We start from the raw sequence: 27,452 nt of genomic DNA on the forward strand, positions 1-27,452 counted from the left end.
AAATTTAACAATTCATTATATTTGTTTTCATCCTAGCCCTTCCCCCTTAAAAATCAAATGGTAGCTCCCTTACTGAAAATTGAAATTTATATGTATCGAGAAAACCTGTGACAAACACTGACAAATAATCATCAAATAGAAATTTTGATTGAGATTCATAAATAAAACATGCAAATGTTTCATATTTTACAGATATCAAGATAGACAACAATGGGAAAACATAAAAAAAATAAGCATGGGCACAGATCCAGTTCAAGCAGTAGTTCAAGTTCATCTAGCTCTGATGATGAGAGTTATAAACATCTTCCAAAAGATCAGCGGAAAATGATGAAAAAGCAGAGAAAGATGATGAAAAAGGTATGCCATGATGGATTTTCTGAGTTTCTCTCTGCGTTGAAGACTCATTTGTGGCCTTCAGTAATTATCTGCTCTTTGGTTGGGTTGTTGTTTCTTTGACATATTTCCCTTTCCATTCTCAATTTGAGATTTGCTGTGAAACATTGATTACAATTACTGAAAAAGTATATGTACATACAAAAAATGTAGATTTTACATGCAAGGAATATTTGTCTCACAAATTAAAGAAAAGTGTGTACACATAATCATGATAATATTTGATGATCTACAGAAATTTCATAAAAGAAAATTACCAAATATTCATGCACATTGTCAAACATCTATAGCTACTGTATATTTCACATTTTGTATGTTTTTTTCCTGGAATTTATGAAAAGTTGAAAAAGTCATGCTATACCATGTGTACAATGTATACATGGTATATATGGTCATGTATTGATCATATGCACTACAAAAAATGTAGTTTTTATACGACCCCAAAATTTTATGGGATCGTATAATGGTATGATGATGTCGTCGTATGCATTGTTGTCCATGTAGTCTGCGTCGTTCGAAGACACATTGGTTTCGGGATAATAACTTTAGTTTAAGTGAATAGATCTTTATGAACTTTTTTCAGAAGGTTCTATATCACAAGAGGAAAATTGGGATCGATTTTGGGGATGATGGTCCCAACCATTTAGGAATTGGACCAAATTTGCGTCGTATAATGGTATCATGTTGTCGTCGTCGTCATCGTCCGAAGACGCATTTAGTTTCCAGACAATTACTTTTGTTTTAGTGAATGGATCTTTATAAATTTTTACTAGAAGGTTCAATATATACCACTTAAGAAAGGTTGGGATTGATTTTGTATTTTATAGTTCCATAAGTTTAGGGATTAGGGTCCAAAAAGAAGGCCCAAAATAAGCAAGGAAAAAAAAGGGGAAAAACTAGGTTTTTCTGGTCAATGGACAATTAGGACAATTTAAAAGCACTGTAAGGGAGGTAATTCAAAAACCTTTAACATACAATGTTGGCTATGTTCAGATTTACCTCCCTTATACTACTTGTAAATTATGAATAAAGAAATGTCAGGTTTTGGAATAATTGCAAAAAAATGGGGGTGGTAGTAGTTTTCAATTTCTTTCCAAATTTCTCAACTTTCAAATTTTTCAAAAGGTTGAAGAAGAAGTCTTTAATTGCACAATATTTTGCAATAGATTTGTAAGATCTTGACATTTGTTTTGTGACAGAAACTCATATTATGTCCAATCAAACCAATTGTTTTTATCAAGCTTGAATGTTGTGTCCATACTTGCCCCAACTGTTCAGGGTTCACCCTCTGCAGTCGTATAAAGCTGCGTCCTGTGGAGCACCTGGTTATCCTTTTTATGTACTTTTTGAATCTGAAATAACGTTTTAGATACAATTTTCATTTCTTAAAATAGCATATACATATTTAACTGGTTTGGCAAGTGTTTAGCCCCATTGTCATGATTGTTTTTTTTTATCATTGAAGTCATTATGTATTTAAGCATGCACGTAGAACATGCTTGACTATTTTTAGAACAAAATTAAAATTCATCATGGATAATTGGCTCCAGTAAGTATTGAAATTGCAAGAAAAACATGTTTGATTATTATAAGCATTGTAAATTTCCTTTGTTTTTATCAGATTTTCTTCTTATTTTTAAAAGTTGAAATGATCATTCATTATAACTCATTCAATGAATACAAACTCTTGTTGTAATCGAAAATATTTTCTTACTTAAAATTCATTATTCTTAAACATTGGTTTTTGGATTTGCTTCTCACCTTCTATGTAAATAAGAATTCAATTTTTGTTAAAATCAAACTTAGTTTAATTTTGGACCCTTTGGACTTTAATGTAGACCAATTTGAAAACGGGACCAGAAATTAAGAATCTACATACACAGAAATCTATGAAATTTTAACATAAGATCTATGACCACAAAAGGAAGGTTGGGATTGATTTTGGAAGTTTAAGTCCCAACAGTTTAGAAATTAGGGGCCAAAAACAGGTCTATTGGGGTTCTTTGATATACCGAATCTAACTGTGTATTTAGATTCTTAATTTTTAGTCCCGTTTTCAAATTGGTCTACATTAAGGTCCAAAGGGTCCAAAATTAAACTTAATAGTTTGATTTTAACAAAAATGGAATTCTTGGGGTTCTTGGTACATGCTGAATCTAAACATGTACTTAGTTTTTATACGACTGCAAAAATTGAAAATTTTTTGGTCATATATTGGTATCACGTTGGCGTCAGCGTCTTCGTCGTTGTCATCGTCGTCGTGGTCCGAATACTTTTGGTTTTTGCACTATAACTTTAGTTTAAGTAAATAGAAATATATGAAATTTAAAGACAAGGTTTATGAAAACAAAAGGAAGGTTGGGATTGATTTTGGGAGTTGAGATTCCAACAGTTTAGGAATAAGGGGCCAAAAGGGGGCCCAAATAAGCATTTTTCTTGGTTTTCGTACCATAACTTTAGTATAAGTAAATAGAAATCTATGAAATTTTAACACAAGGTTTATGACCATAAAAGGAAGGTTGGGATTGATTTTGGGAGTTTTGGTACTAACAGTTTAGGAATAAGGGGCCCAAAGGGTCCAAAATTAAACTTTGTTTGATTTCATCAAAAATTGAATAATTGGGGTTTTTTGATATGCCGAATCTAACTGTGTATGTAGATTCTTAATTTTTGGTCCCGTTTTCAAATTGGTTTATGACCATAAAAGGAAAGTTGGGATTGATTTTGGGTGTTTTGGTCCCAAGTTTAAGAATTAGGGGCCAAAATGGGCCCAAATAAGCATTTTTCAAATTGGTCTACATTAAAGTCCAAAGGGTCCAAAATTAAACTTAGTTTGATTTTAACAAAAATTTAATCCTTGGGGTTCTTTGATATGCTGAATCTAAAAATGTACTTAGATTTTTAATTATTGACCCAGTTTTCAAGTTGGTCCAAATCGGGGTCCAAAATTAAACTTTGTTTGATTTCATCAAAAATTGAATAATTGGGGTTCTTTGATATGCCAAATCTATCTGTGTATGTAGATTCTTAATTTCTGGTCCCGTTTTCAAATTGGTCTACATTAAAGTCCAAAGGGTCCAAAATTAAACTAAGTTTGATTTTAACAAAAATTGAATTCTTGGGCTTCTTTGATATGCTGAATCTAAACATGTACTTAGATTTTTGATTATGGGCCCAGTTTTCAAGTTGGTCCAAATCAGGATCCAAAATTATTATATCAAGTATTGTGCAGTTAAGCAAGAAATTTTCAATTGCACAGTATTCAGCAATAGCAAGAAATCTTCAATTAATTGCACAGTATTGTGCAATAGCAAGCACATTTCCAATTGCACAGTATTGCGCAATAGCATGAAATGGGCTTAAAACATCAGCTTGAATGTTGTGTCCATACTTGCCCCAACCGTTCAGGGTTCAACCTCTGTGGTCGTATAAAGCTGCACTTTGCATGGCATCTGGTTTTTATTATGGGCACAGTTTTCAAGTTGGTCCAAATTGCGGTTCAAAATTAAACTTTGTTTGATTTTAAAAAAATTCAATTTATGGGGTTCTTCAATATGCTGAATCTAACCATGTATTTAGATTTTTAATATTTAGGACCGGTTATAAAATTGGTCCACATTAGGTCTAAAGGGTCCAAAATTGAACTTTATTTGATTTCATCAAAAATTGAATTCTTGGGGTTCTTTGATATGATGAATCTAACCATGTATTTAGATTTTGGATATTGGAATACCGCAAAGGGATGATAAGAATTGTCTTTGGGAGTTATGGCTCAAACCATTAAAGAATAAGGTGCAAAAAAAGGGGGGGGGAAAGGGTTTCCAGGTTAATGGACAAGTACTTAAGTACAAAACATAATTTAAACGCAGTATAAGGTTGGTAATTGAAACTCATTTTAATAGCTCACCTAACCTGCTCTTAAATTATGTATATTGGAAATTTGCCAAAAACTTTAGTTCAATGAATTAACTTCATTGGAAATTTGCAAAAATAAAATGTTGCATTGGAGTTATCTTTCTTTGTCCAGAATAGTAGTCAAATCAACTTAAATCATGACTGAATGACATTTTATATTTTATGATGTATTTAAATGAGAAGTTATTGTTGAAAACTCCATTAGAAATTTGAATTGAGATCATTTTTGGAATAAGGGAAAGGGGGAGGTGAAAAAAAATTGGTGGGGTTCAATTTTTTCTATTTCAGATTTCAGAAATGAAAAAGAAAATTTCTTCAAATATCAAAGGATTAATAATCAACAGCATAGTGAATTGCTTAAAAGCAAAAAAAAAGCATTTTAAGTTCATTAGACCACATTCATTTTGTGTCAGAAACCTATGCTGTGTCAACTATTTTAATAATCACAATCCAAATTCAGAGCTGTATCCAGTTTGAATGTTGTGTCCATACTAGCCCCAACCGTTCAGGGGTCCACCTCTGTGGTCGTATAATTTTTTTCCTGAAATTTTTATACCCTTGAGCCTCCTTAAGTTGAAAAATAGACAGTGCTTTAATGTTAAATTCAAATGTTAAGGGTATGCCAGAAAAATGAAATAGGTTAATTTATTTAATTGTAAGAAATAGCTGATATAAGGGATAATACATATCTGAAAGTATCTTAGAACTTTAAATTTGTTTTGGAAACATATACAATAAGTTATCTGAAAGAACACCATTTTCATTTGTGACCAACACATGTTTTATCATTTTTAGGCAGGACATCATGGCAAAGGTTATCCTGCACAGCCTGGATACCCAGGTTATCCTACAGGAGCAGTTCCACCACCAGCACAGCCTGGATACCCAGGTTATCCTACAGGAGCAGTTCCACCACCAGCACAGGGTTACCCAGGAGGTATGCCAGCTGGTGGCTATGCTCCACCGCCAGGAGGATTTGCTCAACCAGCTGGAGGCTATGCTCCACCACCTAGTGGTTACCCAGCAGGAGGAGCTTATCCACAAGCTCCAAACCCATCTTACCCAGCAGCTGGAGGCTATCCTCAGCAGGGTTTTCAACGTAAGTTTTAAATATATTTTTTCTCACCATTGATGAAACTCACAGAAAATGAGACATAGACATGCTTATTTAGCAGAGATGGCTGTGCCAGCATAAATATTTTACATATTTATGCCCCACCCACGATAGTAGAGGGGCATTATGTTTTCTGGTCTGTGGCTCCGTTAGTCCGTTCGTTCGTCCGTTCGTCTGTGCGTTCGTTCAGGTTAAAGTTTTTGGTCAAGTCCAATCAACATGAAACTTAGTACACTTGTTCCCTATGATATGATCTTTCTAGTTTTAAAGCCAAATTAGACTTTTGAACCCAATTTCATGGTCCACTGAACATAGAAAATGAAAGTGGGATTTTCAGGTTAAAGTTTTTGGTCAAGGTAGTTTTTGATGAAGCTGAAGTCCAATCAACTTGAAACTTAGTACATATGTTCTTTATAGTATAATCTTTCTAATTTTAATGTCAAATTAGATTATTACCCAATTTCACGGTCCATGGAACATGGAAAAGGATTGTGCAAGTGGGGCATCTGTGTACTTTAGACACATTCTTGGTTTTTTTTATTTCAAGAGGTAAATAACCTGAAAACTTTATACTACATGTTCAGTTGCATTGTGTTCTGAAGTTTCTCAATTGTCATGCATGTATATCAATTATCATGGTTCAGAATCACATACAATGTTCACTTATGATTAATAGGATAACTATTGTTATATGGGGTTTTTGCAAGGTCTACATGTCTATCAGACTGGGTTGATGAGTCATCTGACCATGACGTCATTGCTCAGTCATCAAGATGTCAGTTTTCATGGTCAAATATATTTTTAGATACAATTGTACTGTAAGCAATATGTTATCTTTTATTTAGGGTATAGAATAATTGTAAAGTGTACATGTCCATATTGTTGGAGTCATATGACAATGACCTCAATTTCATGGTTCATTGGTTTATATTGTGATTTCATGGTTAGGTTCTTTTCTCAGATACATTTTTTATAAAAAAAATTGGAACATGTACTCTATATTTGGTGTGTGGAATGTTTGTCCGTTCAACCTGATTCAGGTTTATGATTTTGGTCAAGGTATTTTAAGTTCAATCAACTTGAAACTTAGAAAACATCTTCCCTATGAAATGATCTTTCTATATTTTAATGGCAAATTAGAGTTTTGAACTTTGTAACCCAGTTTCATAAAGATCACATACTCATAGAATAAATATCTGTCCCCTTTCTAATAAATATTCAAACTGAACAGACTGAAAAAAAATTGAGATCAGTATATATCATGTATATTGCTGCCTCAATAAATTAAAGTATATATATAAGATTACTTATATAATGACACTTTTTATTTACAGCTCCACCACCAGCAGGTTATAATCCAGGAGGTAAGTTTATCTAAGTTTATCTTAGTTAATATTGTGTGGTGAAGAAAGGGACAGGTTTATGAGTGCCAAGTGTGAAAATGCATGAAAATGAAAAAATATTGAAATTTTGCAGTACTGATTATGAAGAACAGATGGTTCCTGAAAAAGTTGATTCTAAAAAACTATCATTTATATTTCTTAAGCCTCAGATTACAAAAAAAACCCTGCCTCTCTTTCATAGTTTTTTTTTGTATCCCAGCAAATTTGGGGTGGGGTATTGTAGGATTACTGTGAGGATTACTGTGTCTCTCTGTCCTACCATGTTCCTTGTAAGCATGACTACTTCTAAATGGCTTTACAGATATTGATGAAATATTACACAGTTGTAGAAACCTTATATGAGAATGTGCATACATTTTTATATAAGTCTTGTTCCAACATGTTGAAGGATAGATAAGTAAATGTACTTACTTCAATGTTGTAATAATTGGTAAAAGTCACTCGCACAATATAAATAACTGAACGGATATTGTAGGGTACTACCTGAGGATATGCATGTTTTAATGAACAAAATCCTTCATCTTCATGCTTAAGAAAGATAATCCAACTGGCTTTATATTTCAAAATTGCAGTGTGTGGTCTCTTCTGCTAAAGGGAGATAATCCAACTGGCTTTATATTTCAAAATTGCAGTGTGTGGTCTCTTGTGCTTAAGGGAGATAATCCAACTGGCTTTATATTTCAAAATTGCAGTGTGTGGTCTCTTGTGCTAAAGGGAGATAATCCAACTGGCTTTATATTTCAAAATTGCAGTGTGTGGTCTCTTGTGCTATAGTAAGATAATCCAACTTACTTTATATTTCTAAATTGCAGTGTGTGGTCTCTTGTGCTAAAGGGAGATAATCCAACTGGCTTTATATTTTAAAATTGCAGTGTGTGGTCTCTTGTGCTAAAGGGAGATAATCAAATTTGCTTTATATTTCAAAATTGCAGTGTGTGGACTCTTGTAAGCGTACTTGGTCCTAAAAGACATGATATTGACCAAACTTTGAACCCTTAAGTCTTGTAGAACACTATTGAGAACGTCCATATAACAGAATAAAATTTCTGTTAATATTTTAGAGGGGAATATGTCTCCTCAAAGACTGAAATCATTTTGCTTGTTTTTTGGTAGATTTTTTGTTTTTTTTTAATTTTCAGTACAACAATGTATTTTGGGGCTGAATGAACTATTTTTGTGAATTCTAGTTCTTGGTTCACTTTATTTTATGGTCACAAAATCATCCTTAAAATTTATTTTTTTGAGAATTACAATTTGATAAAATAAAATTGAGTTTATTGATACATTATCAATCATCTTGATCATAGGTAAATTTCAACACGGGAAGAAGTATGATTCATCGATCTACCTTGTACCAAATTAATCAGAATTATAAACCCCACTCACCTTATTTTATAGGACCTCCTGCTGCAGGTTACAATCCTGGAGGTCAGTAAATCTTGGTCTAAGAACTGTTTAGTGTAGTTTTATTTTCAGCCTTGGCATATTTGCATACATGATAATGAAATTGTCAAATGAATTTTAAATAAATTAATATTGAAAAAAGTACTGGTTTCTTCAAAAGTTTAGATAAATTTATCATAGTTTTTTTTTTAATGAAAGGTCACAGACAAAAACAACAACATGTATACATAAAACTTCCCCACTTATCATTATCATGATGCATGTAAAAATATCTCCTGCTTTATACCCTTAGAAAATACCATACATAATTTAGCTTTTTAAACTGTCAGATATAATTGTTACTTTACCCTTAACAGAGGGCAAATTGTAAGAATGTTTGTACAATATCACTAGACATTTATAGTATTTATTTAAAACACAATTCAATTTTTTTTAAATCAAATCTCATGAAAGATGAAGAATTTGAAGCACAATTTAATAGATATCAGCCATGTTTCTATGTTAATTCCTTCCTTATGTACTCATGCCTAATGTTTGGAAATACAATGTATATACGGATAGTTGGCAATGGAAAAAGACCCACAAAATTTTCTGTGATAAGAACATTTGAAGACAACAGTGTTGCCAGCTACAAAAAAAAATGTAGTTAAAATTAGTGCTATAAATAACTGCTATGTTTAAAAAACACTTAGGAATATTTCTGTGTGGTCAATGATAAATCATTCTTTTAAAGGTCAGTATTGCATAAAATTTTCCTAGATGTAGAGATACTTTTTATATATCCTTGGAAGCTTGACTAGACAGGAAGTACTTATATGAATTATAACATTCCAAACCAAACCTTTTACCTGGATGAAGTAAAGACGGGGTATTGGTTAAAAATATTCAATAAAAGGGTCTTTAGAAAATTACAACAGTTTAACACCTTGCTTGTTTAACTTTATTATACAAAATTATGCCTCAGTGACATTTAATATATAATGGGTCACTTTTTTGCATGTGCATGTATTAGATAATCATTGCATATAGTTCACATGTTTAACAGAGTTGCCTTTTGCATAATGTCAAATGACATTTTTCACTTACTATATTGGATTACAAATTATTATATATTTGATTTCTTAATTTCTTAATGAGCAGATTGTATGAAAGTAATCGATAAAATCTGTAAAAAATAACAAAGAAATTAATCACAGTACCAGAACTTGTCAATGGTATTTTGATCATTATTAGTTAGTACATGTACTAGATAACTGCAAAAAATCCTTTATCAGTAATACTATCAATTACTGTAATTGGTTACATTTAATTGGGTCCATTTAGGACTGGAATCATGCAAGGCTATATACTCATTCACATACCTCTTTTATTGTTTAAACTATAGGAAAAATTGATAGTTGATTTAATTCAAGTTCATTTATCCATAAGGGAGGCAACTCTGTTCAAGTTATAGACTTGAAAAAGGAAAATCTGTGTTTAGGGATCATCAGAATGAGATAAATAATTAGAGAATACAATATTTATATATCAATTGGTTATATGTGTATTCACATATAGTTGTTTCAAAATATAATGAGATTGCAATTTATAAGGTATAAAATTATCTTTCAAAACTTGATGATGATTTGATTAAAATGAAACTATTCAGTTTGAACTGTTTACATTTTCTATTTTTGATTAAAATAATAATGAACTAAATGATAAAGATTTTTTTTTTTTAAATATTGAATATTAAAGTACAGATTTAGTAATTGCATTAACTTTAAGACTGTTTTTCTTTCATTTTTTTTTTTTTTTTTTACAAAATCCTTGAAAACTTCATCTTTTAATTTTTACAAAATGATAATCCAGTAAAGTGGTTGATAACTCCCATTTCTTACAAGATGATCTCTGAAATCAGTTCTTTCTTTTTTATTTACAGGCTTCCAAAGGCCACCTTACTGATGATCCTTGAAATAGAATAGTGCCTAATGCTAGTTATAATGTTTTAAATCATGAATGGGAGAGGAAATAATAACAAGATGGAAGAATTGTGATCTAGCATGCTTATTATTATGAAACATTGTAATTGCAAAAAAATGTTGAAGGAACATAGTCATGACATTAGCAGCTTTTGTTGAAATATTTTTTTATTATTATAATTTATCACTAATTGTTATATATTTATCATAAAATACACAATAATTTTAATAGTTGTGTATCAAAATGCTATACAGTTCTGAATGTGACCAAAGTGATTTCTGGTTCAATAATGTTAAAATGAAAGTTCATATGTCCCAATTCTTGGACAAAGCACTGGTTTAAATTGATAAAAAGTCAGTGATAATTAGTTTCCAAGAGAAAATCTAGATTCAAGACAAGACTTATTGAAAAGAGCCCAACATTTCCCACTCCCATGTTAATCATAATCTAAATTTTTATTCTATATGCACTACTGCAAACTATGTTATTTTTATGCAAAAATCATTTAGTCAAAGAAATGAAAAAAAAATACACCAAAGCATAAGTGATTTTTTTCACCCAATATTGAGTATTCATATTCTTCTCTTTACGGACATTTAATGATAGAATTTCAAAACCAGACTGAAGTCATGACTGCAATCAGACATCAAAGAACTTGATTTCCAAGTTTATTTTCCTATATGCTGTTTCATTGTTTGTAGACCAACATAGAGATAATGTTACATCATTAGTTGAATTTCCAATTTTTAGGACTTTCTTTTTAACCAATCATAATGTATTGATTGGTGTACTCTTGAAAATATTACCCAGCATGCATTAGATTCTGATATGTCCAATAGTGTTCAAATTATTCTTGTAGTTACATGTTTACTGCCAATGATTGTTGTCTATATAATATATATTTATATAAATTGTGAGAACATGGAATGTTTGTTGTATATTTTTCTCATTTTTTTTTTAATTTCCATTAATTTCTTTTGTTGAATTTGACTGAAAAATAATTGTTATTTTGGATGTTATGGTTACTGGGTAAAGTTTATTTAGTTACGAAATGCAATTATGCAATTTTTTCAGTCACAATATTTATACCTATTATTCAAATAAAACAGGATGTTCATCTTAATTGTGTCTTGAAAGTATTTTTTGCCAAGAATGTCAAACTTCTTCCAGAAAACCTCAATAGAGTTTCAAAAGATTCATTTTATTTATATACAATTTTAATTGATCACAAATAAATGTCTTTATTAAGGAAGTTATATCAATTATTGTGGAATTAATTGGGGGAAAAAGATCCAAGGATTAGTAAAGAGGGTTATTAGTCCTGTAAAATTCATCAGCAAAGTAATGATGCTAATGATGTTATCTTATTGTCTAACCTATGACAAATCTAAACAATGCTGGACACAGGGACACAATACCAGCTATAGTGTTGTCATATTCTATTTGTATAAAGGTGTTATACCACCAAATCATAATAGGTTACATCGGGTTGCATACGAAAAAATATTCCCTTGAATTTGACAGTTGTAGGTAATTAATCCTTCATTTAATTGCAGTAAAACATTTCTGGGTCATAAACATATATCTTAGGTATTACAAAGCACTTTCCTTTTTTATTTGGGGTTTCTATAGAATATTTTGGAAACTTGAGGTTACATGGTTACTAAAGCTTGTACACAGGATTAAAGAAAGGGAACATTTGATTGCTTAACTTCCAGTGATGGTTATTTTCTTGTATGCAATGAAATGTTATGCAAAATATTTTCTACTGGACAGGATAAAACTTTACTCATCCCCGGTATATCTTTATTTGAAAAGTGAAAATTTAACAAAGACTAATAATCAAAATGCATTTCTAGAGTTCACACAGCCCAGTAAAATTAGAAAATATAGGCTCTCTGCTTAAATAAAAAATTTCCAACAAATCAGATTTGCCTTAACCAGCTGTCAATTTCCATACACAGAATGAAATCATCATTGAATAGATTATGTTTACGCATTCCTTTCCCACAAATATCTTTGAATAGTAAAATCATTTATCATCTAGTGCAAGAAAAGAGATTAAATTTTATAAAAGTGTACATACATTTTTATGGATTTGGATTCTTTTTAAAGCAATACACAGGTACCTAAATCAACATTCTACATTACAAAACTTTATCTAGGATTTATTATCATTAGGTTTTTTTTTTAATCTGAGCAAATTATTTCTACAGTTACATTGTTAAAAGTATATAGTTCTTTTCTAACAAACAAATATAATAAGATACATAAAAACACAATCCTATGTTTACAAGCAAGAGGAGAACAAACAAAAATAGCACAAAATAGTATTTAGTAAAATGCAGTTTACAAAATATGTTGGGTTGCAAGTTACAAGTTGTTCACTTATGGATTGTAGAGGTCTATATGAAAATTAATATACTTTACCAACATATCTGCGACTGACAGAGTTTGTCAATGTTTAGAGATTGTGTGCAGATGTTCTAATACAAAGAAAAAAGATGAGGTATGATTGCCTATCAGATAACTGCACCAGAGACCAAATAATGGTAATGTTAGCAACTATAGGTCACCTTCAACAATGAGCAACACCCATACCACATAGCAAGCAATTAAATACACTGAAATTCCAAATTAAAACAATGCAAACGAAAAAACTACAGGTCTGCTTTATGTTAAAAAAAATGGACAGTAGTGTAATCACACAATATAAGAACAAACTTTCAACTCAGTTATAAAGGTCTAAACTCAAAAGTTTAGTACAAATCACAAAAATAATTAACAAACACTAAAGACAAAAACTACATATCTGAGATTACTTGTTTTCCACCAGTAAAACTGGCTTTAGTGGTGAAAAGCATGACATATAAATTTGGAAATGCTGGTACATCATATTGTTATATATATTGATGAAAGATTATGTGTGGTAGACATCACAACATCCCACCAATACATTAATCAAAATACGTAGGCTTTTAATTCAACTTGGAATTATTTTTAATTATTGAATTTGCATTATTCTTGTGCTTGAAAATAACACTTTCCATACAGAACAGAACAGAACAGAACAGAACATATTTTATTTCCAATTAAGGGCCCACAAGGGGCATACAGAGTATACATGAATAAGGCAAAGAATATTGATTTGCATAGATACATAGATACAAACAATTTTTTACATACAGTTACAATACAATTACTAACTCATATTCACTTTAATAAATTTACCAACAGCATTAAGGACCTGATTGTCTTCACAGTTTAATAAATAAATAAATTTATGCTGATTATCAAGTGTAGAAAAATTTGGAATTCTTTGGCAAACAAAGTCAAAGAGAGCATCTCTATCTGATTTAAAATTTTCACAGTTAGTTAAAAAATGGATTTCATCTTCAACACAGCCAGAGGAGCATTTTTTGCAAATTCTTTCATTTCGTGGAATATTTGAAAAATACAATGTATTTTGTATAGATAGTGTGCTATTTTCTTTGTAATACTAATAGGTAGTGTTGTGGGTTGCACAGAACATTAAATACAGAATAAACAGGGAATTTATTAAAAATTTCATTCATTTCACAAGAAATGATACAAATTCCATAATTGAAAACAATTCCAAGTTGAAATAATAGCCTGTTATATCTAGAGTTCAAATACAGACTGGATAGGTGCCCATACCTTATGACAGTTATGAAGTCTAGAAAAGCTTTGAATTAATCAACAGTAAAAATCATTTAATTGACATAAACACCAAATCTCAATTGACATATGAAAAGCAAAAAACGGAAACGGAAACTATACCTCAGTGTTCTAATTTCTTTGTAATAATCTATTGGTCAAGTTTTTTTACTTGACTCTCATTCACACAATTAACGGAAACTATACCTCAGTGATCTAATTTCTTTGTAATAATCTATTGATCAAGTATTTTACTTGACTCTCATTCACACAATTAGGAGACTAATATTGAATTATATACAAAGCATTTCATGATGAGATTTCTATTAAAAACTATGTTGTGTTGATATGTGTGAATAGCTCCAGTGGTGGATCCAGCCATTTAAAAAAGGGGGGGTCCCAACCCAGAGTTAAGGGGGGTTCCAACTATATGCTCCCATTCAAATGCATTGATCAGCCAAAAAAAAGGGGGGTTCTAACCCGCGGAACCCCAGAACCTCCCCCACCCGGATCCGCCACTGAGCTTTAAACGTGGCTACGTACTTATACATCCATTCATTCGGTATGGATGTATAAGTACGTAGCCACGTTAAATTATTTTACCTCATTAGATCAAACTTATTTTTCTAATCATTATTAGACTGCTATTCGTTTGGGAGGCTTAAATATGTAGTTGCTGTTGCAATTGCCCTACCGTTGTCAAATTTGAAATATTATACAAACTTGGATCGGTTAGGACATTTCTGATTTTTTTGTTTGAGTACTGCCCTCAATGCAGTTATCACAACCTTTGGAAATTTAGAGTTGTGCCAGTTCACATCGAAAATAACTATTTTCATTTGGCATATCTTTGTAATCTTTGTGCCGTGTTTGGAAATTTTAAAATTGTATCAGCGTCTGTGGTGTTCGCTTAAATTGTATAAATTTCGAGATTTAGAAAAAGTTTCTCAGTTTGAATATTTTGACATGATTCATTTGACATCTTTTTATTATTGAAGAAGGATATCTGTTATCCGAAATATCTAATATTTGTTCATTTTATAGTTATTTAATGGTGATGTTGTACCCTTTTTGACTTGTTATATATTATATATATAGAAAAATAAGAAGAAGTAGTATGAGTGCTGATGAGACAACTCTCTATCCAAGTCACAATTTGTAAACCATTATAATCCAAAGTACTGCCTTCAACAGGGAGCCTTGGCTATAAAGGTCCATACAAAATTACTAGTGTAAAACCATTCTTATAGGAAAACCAACAGTCTAATCTATAAAGAAAGCAACAAACAAGAAACTTTGAACGTCAGGTTCCTGACTTCCGACAGGTGCATACAAATTTCAGCAGGTTTGAATAGGCACCAACCTTCACCCTTATCTGAAACAATATTGTAACATCACAACATAGAAAGATATGTCTAACCTCATGTTGCAAAGGAAATCTAGTATGAAAGATAAAATTTAACTTAATTGTTTTTTAAAAAAAAAAAGTTCACATTCTGGACTCCACAGCTCCACTGAGAAGAAGAAAATTATTACCATCACAACAGTTTGCAATTGCATTTGTAATAACCTTGAGCATGTTATCAGTAATGAAAGTAGATGTCATTTGCTTATTATGGTCATTGGATTGCTGTCTGATTGATATTATAGCCCACATCTGTTTTATTCATATCAGGCATTTTGAGAAGCACTGTGTGTTGATCTATTTCCAATCATAAACTTTCACTAGTGAACAGAACATATGATAGAATAATTGATCAAATTCACTGATGATGACATGAAAATTTGTTTATGAGATACATGTATCTGTTTTCTTGGTTTTAATGTGAAAGATGTTTATTTATAGGAGTTGCCTATGCAGGACAACCACCAAGTGTACAACCATATGCTGGTCAACCACCTGCAGGTATGCATATATTTTCTGTCAGTTTTTACCTTCACATACTAACAGGTGTGATACCACCAAATTATAGTATGTTACATACAGTTGCATACGAAAAAGGGTCGTAAAAAATATTCTCTTGAGTTTGACAGTTGTAGATAATTAATTCTACATTTCATTGCATTAGGAAATATCTGGGTCATTAACACATATATCTTGGGTGTTTCAAAGTAACATTATTGTTTTATTTAGTGTTTCTATAGAATATTTTAGAAACTTGAGGTTACATGATTTCTAAAAAAAGGTGAAAATTTGATTGTTTTACCTCCAGTGATGTTTTTTTTTTATATGCAATGAAATGTTGTGTGAATTTTTTTCTATAGTACTGGACAGGATAAAACTTGACTCATGCTAAGTATTTCTTATTTGAAATAAAGATAAATTCAGCACATTTTTTTGAAAGTTCAAATTTAACAAAGACTAATGGGGGGAAATTGATGGTTGTATTACACCTATCAAGTACATTTGGTAGCATCTTTTTGGATAGTTGTAGGAGATTTTTTCCTATGATTTCAATTTGAAATGTCTCTCATTACAACATTTTCTGGAATGGTCATATTTAAAAATTGATTTAACATAGTGTAGTGATTCAAGCAATATTGCCCTGATATATCATCATTTGTTTGCTGTAAATATCTAGAAAGTTAATATTTTCTTTACATATTTTAATTCCAATTATCTCTACACCCTTTCTATAAGTGTGATGGAGTATTTATTAGTATTTTACCAGATTTTTTTTTACATTAATAATAGGGGGTTTTGCTGCTCCACCTGCTGGTGGAGGAGGATATTCACAACAGCCTGGCGGAGTGGCTGGATATGGAGCACCACAGCCAGGAGGTTTACCCTATGGTGCCCCAGGTGGAGCACCACCACAAGCTCAGTCAGTACCATATGGTCAACCAGGTGGAACTCCAGCCTATGGTGCACCTGGTGCAGGACAACCTGCAAGTTATGTACAACCAGGGGTAAGTTTTTGTCTTTTCACTTGTTTGTCAAAAGAAGATATGTCTTAGAGTTTAAAAAATGGCAAACTTCAGGATAAATATGTAATAAGTAATATTTAATAAATATTTGAAATATAAAAATAGTGATATTAAAATGTTATAGTTTGGAATATCTTTATCATATTTTAAAACCATACAAAGCAAAAGCCCCCCAAAAAACCCCAAGATATCTTATGATTTACAGTTATATGTAATTGGGTAGTTGTCAGCATCTCATTTATTCATACAAGAGCACCACAATCAATTTTATAATATATATTTATGAAGTGATTGTTTAAAGATGCAGCTCAATTAGATTTCTTGCTAAAATGTAACTATTTTAGAGATGCTTTTTTTTTTTTTTTTTTATTAATTTGAGCTTCCAAAAAAACAGCTACTGTAAATGGAAAGAAAAATGCTGCTTTTTATTGCTTTAGCCTAATTTTGCTTTGATAATAATTCCAAACTTCTAATCAACTAATTTATATCTATAGCACCTTTGTTATTACCAAGAAAAATATAAAATTTTATAGAATCAATATAATTTAGATGTCTTATTATTGCACCATATATTTTACAGGCACCAGGTGGCCCTAATGTTGGCATGGCAACCACTGGAATGGCTAATCTAAATGTGCAGGCTAACATGGTAGAAAGGTCAAGGCCAACCATTGTACCTGCTAAACCTTTCAATGCTGAACAAGATGCACAGATACTAAGAAAAGCTATGAAGGGATTAGGTTGGTACATTCCAGTAGTTAATTATGTTGATTTAATTGTGGTAAAAAATTGTAAAAAAAAAATCATACAAATTAGAAAATTATATTACATATTATGATAGCGTTTCTCAGGTCACCAGTATCTTTGTTTTATAAATGTTTTTTCCCCAACTTAACAAAATTATAAATATTTGTTTTAGGCACTGATGAAAGAGCCATTGTGGATGTTATAAGTCGTAGATCTAACAAGCAAAGACAAGAAATACTGGTTATGTTCAAGACTTTGTTTGGAAAGGTACATAATCAAATCACTGTGTAATGGTATAATGCACTAAAAACTCAAACTTTGCAGTTTCCATTCAAAATCATTGTCTGTCTTTATTTGGAAACAACCAGATGAAAACAAAGTTAGCCTTGGAGAAAAATGATTTATTTGTTAGTTGTAATTTGCTTTTTAAAAGCCTTCAGTATAACTGTATAAGTACTTGAAATCAGTACTATGTGTGTATATGTTAGTTGTTTTTTTGTGCTTTGTGCCAATCAGATATGTCTAGCTGTTTCCAACTGATGTTTAAAGTTTGTTCTGATGTTCTGCTGTTACACCACATTTGAATTAGGTACTGCTCATTGTTGAAGGCAATACATTGACCATAAGTTGCTTTCATTAATATCATTTGGACTAGTTATCATACCAGATTGGTATAGGGTTTGTATATTTATCCATTGACTTGTAAATTATGAGACATTAAAACACCACTTGTTAATTGGAGTTCTAGCTCAGATTCAAATTGTATTCTTGTAATATCTTCAGTTCTTTTCTAGGTTTTTTTTACGTCTTGGATAGAAAAAAAGAAAAGAATGTGGTAAATGATGGATAATATTTGAAATTTCATATCAACATTTTGGTAATCAACTGTTTTTACTCACTTACCTGCTACATTTTGATTTATTTACACATTATAAAAAAAAAATTAAAACTTACTTTCAGGATCTAATTCATGATTTGAAATCTGAGTTAAGTGGAGATTTGGAGGAGTTGATACTTGCCATGTTTAAACCAACCACTTTCTATGATGCTTATTCTATTCACAAAGCTATGGAAGTAAGTAAATATTTATTTATACATTCCTACTTTACCTTTAATGATAATGATAATGAGTTTTATGTTTAAGTTCTTATACCGCATGTTAAAATTTTTGAAGTTCATTAAGCCTTCTGTAAATAACTAAAAAAGATATGGCTACCTCTGCCTCGACACTGGTATGATTTATGTATATCTAAAATTCCTGTTGACACAAAATAAAAATGAATTAAAAACTAAGAGGAGAATTTGGCTAATCCTATAAGGTTCCTATTGGTCACATATAGCTCCTAATGGGATACAAAAAGTATTCAGAATGCAAATTCCCCCCTACCTTAAAGTGTTAAATTTTGAAAAAAATAATCTGATTATCGAAAAACTGAATAAATTTTTGAAAACTGCCCCCCCCCCTTGAAGTTAAATGGTTGCTCCCTTACATTGTTCATAATGTATTGAAAAAATTGTACGTAATAAGTTGAAGGGTAAGTTAATGTAAATAAAAATGTATACAATACATTATTCTAATTGTAATATAGGGGTATAGGGGTTTAGGAGTTTTTATCCAATCCGATCCAATCTTATTGAGTCTTATTATAATTTATGCAAAGTTTTAAAGACATTTTCAAGATAGAGTGGTTATATGAAATAGAGAAACTGTGATGTTTTAAAAGGAAATGTTATTTTTGGTAACATATCCACTGTTGAATAACTGTTGCTTAAAAAAACCTTTTACTGTTATTGAAGTACTCAAAAATAATTAAAAGTATGATATAAGTTAAAGGGATATATAAGATTAAAAGAGGGATGAAAGATACCAAAGGGACAGTCAAACTCATAAATTTAAAACAAACTGACAACGCCATGACTAAAAATGAAAAAGACAAACAAACAACAGCACACATGACACATCATAGAAAACTAAAGAATAAACAACACGAGCCCCACATGTTAAATGTTCACATGACTTTTATCATTTCTTCATGGAGAGTCTGAGACATTGTTGGTTTTTACCAACTGCAAAACCTGTGTTTGTACACTGTAATTTTAGAATTTTTGCAGGCATAAATCATCTACATTTATTATTGATATTTTTAAAGAACGAACAAAAATGTGAACTCAATTATTGCGATTTTATTAAAAGCTATTTTTAGATATTAAACGACCTGTTTGTATTATTGCCACACTTAAGGAGTGGCATTATTTGTATCAGATATCAAAAGACCTGTTTGTATTATTGCGACACTTAAGGAGTGGCATTATTTGTATTATTGCTACACTTAAGGAGTGGCATTATTTGTATTATTGCTACACTTAAGGAGTGGCATTATTTGACTGTTTGTATTATTGCGACACTTAAGGAGTGGCATTATTTGACTGTTTGTATTATTGCGACACTTAAGGAGTGGCATTATTTGCATATAAATAAATCAAAGTAACATATGAATTTTCAGTGTTTTATGTCTTCAAATAATGCTTTGAACTTAATTTTACAATTGTATAATTTAATCTTGATTATTTTTTCAACAGGGTGTTGGAACAAAAGAATCTGTCCTGATTGAAATCCTGTTAACAAGACCTAACACAGATATCAAAGAAATTGTTGTTTGCTACCAAAAAAGTAAGGAACTTTTAAATAAGTGAAGTGGCAAATTCTCAGGCAATATGTTAATTGTTCACTTGATGAAGTGGCAAATTCTCAGGCAATATGTTAATTGTTCACTTGATGAAGTGGCAAATTCTCAGGCAATATGTTAATTGTTCACTTGATGAAGTGGCAAATTCTCAGGCAATATGTTAATTGTTCACTTGATAAATATAATAGTTGGTGTTGGTAATTGATTTGGTAGTATCAGTTTGATATTATGATAAAGAAAAAAATTAAGCAAATCTATCAGTGATGGACATTACATGTATAATATGAGTTGTATGTATACCCAGCGCTTTCTTGATGTTTCTTGTCTTGAAGGTTGTCATAAATTATAGCGTTACATGTAAGACATAGATGTTTTTGATAAACAATGTACATTTTACATGTGTAGTAAGATAGATTCTACCAAATTACGCCAAAATTTTATTCTCAATTAAAAATGGAAGAAAAATAATTCCATTATGATATTATATTATATGATATTATTAACTTGATTTCGTCATAAAAACAAAATGAAAATTTATATTCATCTTCAATCAAGAAAAATGTCTTTGTAATCTAGTATTGCAGTCAATTTGCAGAAGATGTAAGTTGTTGAGTCTTGGGAATCTTGTTATTTACTTTACTGATATGCCTTATAATAAACATGTATCAGCCAACTCAGATTTTATTTCCCAAATGTAAAAAGAGTTTTTTTAACATACATTGTACATGTATATATGTATTTATTTATATTTTATAGTTGCTTAATGCATGCATATTTCATCTAGATATTCTGATTTTCAGTGACTTACTAATTGTTTATTATACAGATTATGGTAGAAGTTTGGAAAAGGACATTATGGATGAAACCAGTGGTCATTTTAAGCGTCTATTAGTGTCAGCTTGCCAGGTATTTAGAAAGACAGGGTTTTTGTTAGATAAGGAGCTGCATTGGTAACAATTTAATGCATCTTTGGAACAAACCTCAAACATACTATTTTGATATGTGAATATTTTGGAAAAAGAGTTTTAAATTTAAGATACAAAGGGAAATTAATGATCAGATCAAGGTCTTTCTGAGAAAGCTGAACTCTTAATGTTTAGGTATGTTATATATTCACAGGGAAACAGAACAGAACTTAGCCCAGAACAGTTACAGAAGGCTGCTACACAGGGTGTTGAATCAGTAATTGATAGAAACCTTGCAAGAGAGGATGCTCAAAAACTATACCAAGCTGGTGCAAAGAAAATAGGAACAGATGAGTCTGCCTTCCTACAGGTTATGGCTGTCCGACATTACTATCAACTTAGAGCCACATTTGAGGAGTACCATAGGGTAGTTATAATTTTAATCCTTTTCTCATTTTTAATTGAAAGCGTTCATTGAAATACGGTAAAATTCAGGAGCTCTTTTCACAAGGAATAGTATGATTAAAATTGATCCTAAGTAAACTAAAATGTTCATACTGGTAAGATTTCTGTTAAATGAGTATTTCCTAGAAATTTGCTTAGAATCTTTTTTATATAGTACCATTTTGGTGGTTTTCAAAACAGTGAAACAGAAATACTGACAGTAGCAGTTGAATTCATTCAATCCAAAGATATCTTCCATCAATTTTGATAGAAGCAATCCAATGACATATAATGGGAGTTATTGCCATATTCATACATAAATGTTTTAATTAATATGCAAATATTTCTTTTACAGTTGGCTGGAAAAGATATCTTATCAGCTGTCAAAGGTGAAATGTCAGGTGATTTAGAGGATGGATTCAAAGCTTTAGGTAGGTGATCAATTTATATTAGTACACTATGCATGATATGAAGAATTCAACATTTTCAATAGACATGAATGGGGCAGCAACCTAACAAAAAAGATAAAATAGTCAATGTATGGTTGTTTAATTTTCAATCATACCACATCTTCTTGTTTTCATATTCAATGATAGAAAATAAATTGAGAATGGAAATGTGGAATATGCCAAAGAGACAACAACCCAACCAAAGAACAGATAACAGAATTTTTTTTTATAACTTATATTATGCATTTAATTTATTATTAATTTGTAAAACAAAATATTTCATAATATTTCCAACACTTTCTTTTTATAATTGATGAAAACTATTTTGTCTCAATATATAGATTTATAATACTTATATTGTAGTTAAGTGTGCTAAGAATAGACCACAATACTTTGCTGAGAGACTACACAAAGCAATGGCTGGATTTGGAACAAAGGATTCTACACTTATCAGAGTCATTGTTTCAAGATCTGAGGTAAACATTGAGAGTTATTGCATTGAAAGGTTGCTATTTGTTTAGTTTCCAGCTTTAAGCTTCCCATGGCAGTGAGAAGTTAAGTTGTATAAATGATAAGCATGCCAATTTTAAATTGAGGTCTGCAACTGGCATGTCAGTAATTGCTAGAAGTCCTTTGTTAATTTATGTTATTATTGTCATTTTGCCTACCGGTAGTCTCTTAATTCTGTTACATATCAGGGGCGTAGCTAGGTATTCATTCAACTGTAGGCACAAATCGGTAGGGGATCTGTGGGCCGCTTAAGGCTCCCAGCAGGTCCAGGGCAGAGCCCTGGTAGGGGGTTCAGGCGATGGAAAACGGATTTCAGCGTTTTGGCTTCATACTTTTATGCACATAAATATTAAATTTTCTGGTTATTTAATCATGATAATTATAATATACATGATGAAAAGTTTGAAGAATTATGAATAATTTACCATAACATCTGAATGGTGAATTAAATAACGCAGTACAATTGGAAAATCAAATATTATTTTTTTTTATTTAAAATGTGTACTGCCCAGCATAGATCCGCGTATCCCTTTAATTAAGCAGTACACCCTGTTTGATATTTTCAAATCTATTCCGTTATGATCGATATATAAGACTTAAAGTTTAACTTAATTGATAGTACATATTGACGATCCTTCATTAAAAAAAATAGGCACGTGCAGGTAAACACTGATATTACTATATAATAACACTATCCTTTTGGCTAGAAAGACATCAACCATCAATCTTTTGATTCTTAAACCTTCACCCTAGCCACACAAACACATACACACATAGTCGATGCCTAATGCAAACGTTCTGCTCTGTTCATACTAACGTAACAAAATTCAAGAAATTTGTATTTCTATATGTCCCGCTCTACTGTAAAATCCCTACTTGCTTAGGAATTTGAATAATTGTGATCAATACACGTGGATCTGAGAGTACTCAAAACTACTGGAAGCTAGTTGATAGATTGATTTTTAAACATCCAGTGTAAAATATTTATGCAAGTTTAGAACAAAAAAAAAATTGATTATTTACAATAAACACAACAGGGAGCTTAGTCCTGTAATAGGTGTTGTATAGGACGAAGGTCTGGAAATTTGAAAATGCCATGCATTGGAAAATGAGGGATTATTGGATAGGAGCAGAAACTTTGCCTTTCAGTAGACCAACTACGAACTCCTCAAAGAGTGGCATTCTCTCTACAACAGTAGGCATAAGATTAAATGTCCCCATTCTGACCAGACGTGACTACGTATTTATACATCCTGCACAGCCAAACGGACGACCAACATTGGGTGAAGACAAAGTGGAAAGCTAGTTGAAAACTAACAACTAATTAAAAATCCATGTGTCTAAGTTGAGGTTCATTCAAGTTTTTGTTGATAGAATTGAAATGATCTGAACCAAAGTTCTAGTTTATAGTATCTATATAAGGTACACACATAAAAAACATTCAATTCTATCCAATATTCCATTCACTAAGGACGAGAGACTAATGTACACATGACATTCGATAATTAGAGTTGTGACAACTTCACTGGAGTTCATCAACATATAACGTTGTTTATTATTTTTTTTTAACAAAAAAAAATATTTGTGAAAAAATTATGTGTAGGCACGTGCCTAAAGTGCCTAACGGCAGCTACGCCCCTGCATATTCTAACAGTGGACTTGGACTTCTGTTAAATTGAGTTGGATTTTGCGTATTGCTTTGTGTTTGTTTATTCTACATTGGCTAGGAGTTTAGGCAAAGTTTAGAAGTTTAGATTTGAGATCTCACAAAAAGTGTTTAACCCCATCGCATTTTTTCACCTGTCCCAAGTCTGGAACCACTGGCAATTGTAAGTTTTGTATGTTCTTTTTCAATTTATGGTTCATTTATATGTTTCAGAGTTTAATATGACGTCCATTTTCTATGATATAGTGCACATTTTTGTTTAGGGGTGCCAGCTGAACCCTGTCTACAGGTGCCCAATTTTCTAGCTGTGTTGAATAACCTTTGGTGACCTTGTACTGTGTTCTGCTTTTTGGTTGGGTTGTTATCTCTTTGACACATTCCCCGTTTCAATTGTCAGTTAGTTCTGATTGGTCTGCTGAGAATTCTAATGGCTTGATTGAATTATAAAGTTGGGAACAAGTTAGGAAGCTGAGATTTAGGAGAAGACTTATATATTGATATTCTGACAGTATGGGTTTTTGAGACTGGATCAATGAATATGTTGCTATACAATCACATATAGTTGGTCAAGTGCTGATTTTCAAAATGTCTTGAATGAAGGTGTTTTTGACATATTTCAAAAACAGCATACAATAATTATATTTATCGCTATTTTTTGCATTTTTCGTTTGATCTTTTTTTGTGATAATTTTCATATCATGCTTCTCGCTTGAGATGGAAAATTATCGCTAGAAACTAAGGAGGCCACGGGGATTTGCTAACGAAATTGACATTGAAATTGACAACGTCTAATAGGTAAAATAGCAATAAACAGATTATCATTGGTCATCTCAACTCGATTGCTTTTCTCACTTTAGCTGTACCAGCTGAAGCGAGAAAATCAATCTCATTGAGATGACCAACGATAATCTATAAATACTTACAATGATAAAAACATCAGGTTAAAGTTTGGGTTCAAGTTAGTTTTCTATGAAATTGTGATCACATAAACTTGAAAATAAAAAAGAAGTTGTGGTATGATTGCCAATGAGACAACTCTCTACAAGAGACCAAATGATATAGAAATTAACAATTCAACAATGAACCAAGCCCATACTGCATAGTCAGCTACTAAAGACTCCAAATCACAAATGTAAAACAATTCGAACAAGAATTGAAACCTATTACACATGTTCATTATAAGAACTTTGAAAAAAAGATGACAAATTACAGTTTTGACTGAAATTTTGTGGGTCACTGAACAAGGAAATGTGAAACTGCAAGCCTGGCATGTTGTCTGATACCCATTTTTGTTGTTTTACAGATTGATTTACAAGACATAAAGGATGAGTACAGGAACATGTACCAAAAATCTCTTCATGATGCTGTGAGCTCTGAGACAAGTGGGGACTACAAGAAACTACTTCTTGGTATTACTGGACCATAATTTGTTACAGAACAAAGATATTGTTGTTTAACCATGTTGTTTATTAACTTTTTACAAATGTTATATTATTATAATCTATAAGTAAAGCTTTTGTAACTTGGGAGCCAGAATTTATACATTTCAATTTTGTAATAAATTTTTTTACTTTTAGAAAGTAAACTGTGATTTACTTCACATTACTATAAGACGTGTCACGGTACTTTTCTATTCAAATTCATGTATTTGGTTTTGATGTTATATTGGTTATTCTCATCGGATTTTGTCTAATGCTTAGTCCGTTGCTGTGTGTGTTACATTTTAATGTTGTGTCGTTGTTCTCCTGTTATATTTAATGCGTTTCCCTCAGTTTTAGTTTGTTACCCCGATTTTGTTTTTTATCCATAGATTTATGAGTTTTGAACAGCAGTATACTTCTGTTGCCTTTATTTAGGTATCTTGTTCTTATACATATGATTAAATTCTGTCCATAGTTTTATACGAAAAAAGTCTTTTAATTGGATTTATTTTAGCATGATAGTTGTTAGAAAATTAGTACCATTGTTTATTTGACAAACATAAAATGATATTTAAGGTAATTCTTAAATGCATGTTTTTACACTCAAGTCTTATTTCTTAAGTAAATAGATCAGTATTTAAAGATTTTATTATAGTCTTACAATTACATATATAGAAAGGCTTTACAGATTAAAAGAAAAGATACATGGTTAAATGTCTGATTAAATTCAAAATATAAAGACTTTTAAATATTGTCTGGAAATTTTTTCAGCTATTCCATTTATTTTTGAAAATTCTGTAACATGTAGTGGTGTTTTTGTATCTTTCATTTTTTTTATCAATTTTCTTGAATATGGTAAAAAAAGAGTTTCAAAACTGGTTTCAAACCTGCATTTTAATATGATTTTGAAGAAATGCTGCTTTATCTTTGCTTTAATAGGGATTAAATTGTTATTTGGATGGAGAGATGTCTCATTGGCACTCATACCAAATCTTCCTATATCTATTGTAATTAAAATTAGACACTCAACTTGTTTTGCAATTCACAATTTACAATGGTTAATGATACATTTTCTTGCAAATTGAGCATATTCAACAAAAATAGGTTGAGCCTAATGCTTTTTTTGGTATGACAACAATTTTCATATGTTTGTTAATTATAATTTAATTCTGTTACTTAGTGTTTTTGTGAAGCTTCAATTTTCAATAATGTTTCAGAAATTTATAAACGCTGTAAATCATTGTAAAAAAAAAAGAAAAAAATATATCTGAATCAGTACCAAAATAAAATGTTACCACTTTTAAGTGGAGTGTCAAAAAGTTCATAAAAAATCATGTGTAACAATATTTATTTATTTGCATCACTGCCATTTAGATCATTTTAAAAGGTAACAGTTTTTTTTATATATATCTGACTTATTTGTAATCCATTTACCTCAAATAATATAAAGATTATAATAATGTCATTAAACAATTTAGATGTTTATAAAAAATTGTTAATCCTTCTCTTTTATCAATATTAATAATTTAATCAATATGTTTTGAACTTGATATTTTTTATTTTAAGATCATTTTGATGCAATACACACTTAAGTTCAAAACTGTCATTATTAGATAGATGAAATAGAAATAGTTAAAGCTTTTAGAAAAAATAACTTAGCATAATGGTTGTCATATGAATTTAATATTTGGGTAATTCTTATATAGCTATGCATATTGTTTATGATTTTCCTTATAAAATTAAAAATAGTATATCTTGTTTTTTCTTGTTGAACTACAAATGACAGGTGTCACATGTGTCAAGTATTAGTGTTATGGTGAAAATAG

General features: G+C 30.9%; 1 protein-coding gene across 2 annotated transcripts in view; it reads left to right on the top strand.

Moving 5' to 3' along the window:
* The window catches only part of LOC143044692 (annexin A4-like), a 29,985-nt gene extending 2,601 nt beyond the window's left edge, over positions 1-27,384 (top strand). The window contains exons 2-16 of one of the 2 annotated variants that reach the window (XM_076216760.1): positions 193-357; positions 5,104-5,407; positions 6,757-6,786; positions 8,224-8,253; positions 15,716-15,775; positions 16,565-16,779; positions 17,378-17,537; positions 17,717-17,811; positions 18,505-18,618; positions 20,125-20,215; positions 21,058-21,137; positions 21,351-21,563; positions 21,936-22,011; positions 22,393-22,505; positions 25,509-27,384. In XM_076216760.1, coding sequence (XP_076072875.1) covers positions 211-357; positions 5,104-5,407; positions 6,757-6,786; positions 8,224-8,253; positions 15,716-15,775; positions 16,565-16,779; positions 17,378-17,537; positions 17,717-17,811; positions 18,505-18,618; positions 20,125-20,215; positions 21,058-21,137; positions 21,351-21,563; positions 21,936-22,011; positions 22,393-22,505; positions 25,509-25,631 — 1,851 coding nt within the window. In that variant the 5' untranslated portion in view covers positions 193-210 and the 3' untranslated portion in view covers positions 25,632-27,384. The remainder of the gene's footprint in view (positions 1-192; positions 358-5,103; positions 5,408-6,756; positions 6,787-8,223; positions 8,254-15,715; positions 15,776-16,564; positions 16,780-17,377; positions 17,538-17,716; positions 17,812-18,504; positions 18,619-20,124; positions 20,216-21,057; positions 21,138-21,350; positions 21,564-21,935; positions 22,012-22,392; positions 22,506-25,508) is intronic. The other variant, XM_076216761.1, reaches the window with a different exon arrangement.
* The last annotated feature ends 68 nt before the right edge of the window (positions 27,385-27,452 follow it).

This window comes from Mytilus galloprovincialis, chromosome 9, assembly GCF_965363235.1.
Source record: "Mytilus galloprovincialis chromosome 9, xbMytGall1.hap1.1, whole genome shotgun sequence".
Classification (NCBI taxonomy): Eukaryota; Metazoa; Mollusca; class Bivalvia; order Mytilida; family Mytilidae; genus Mytilus; species Mytilus galloprovincialis.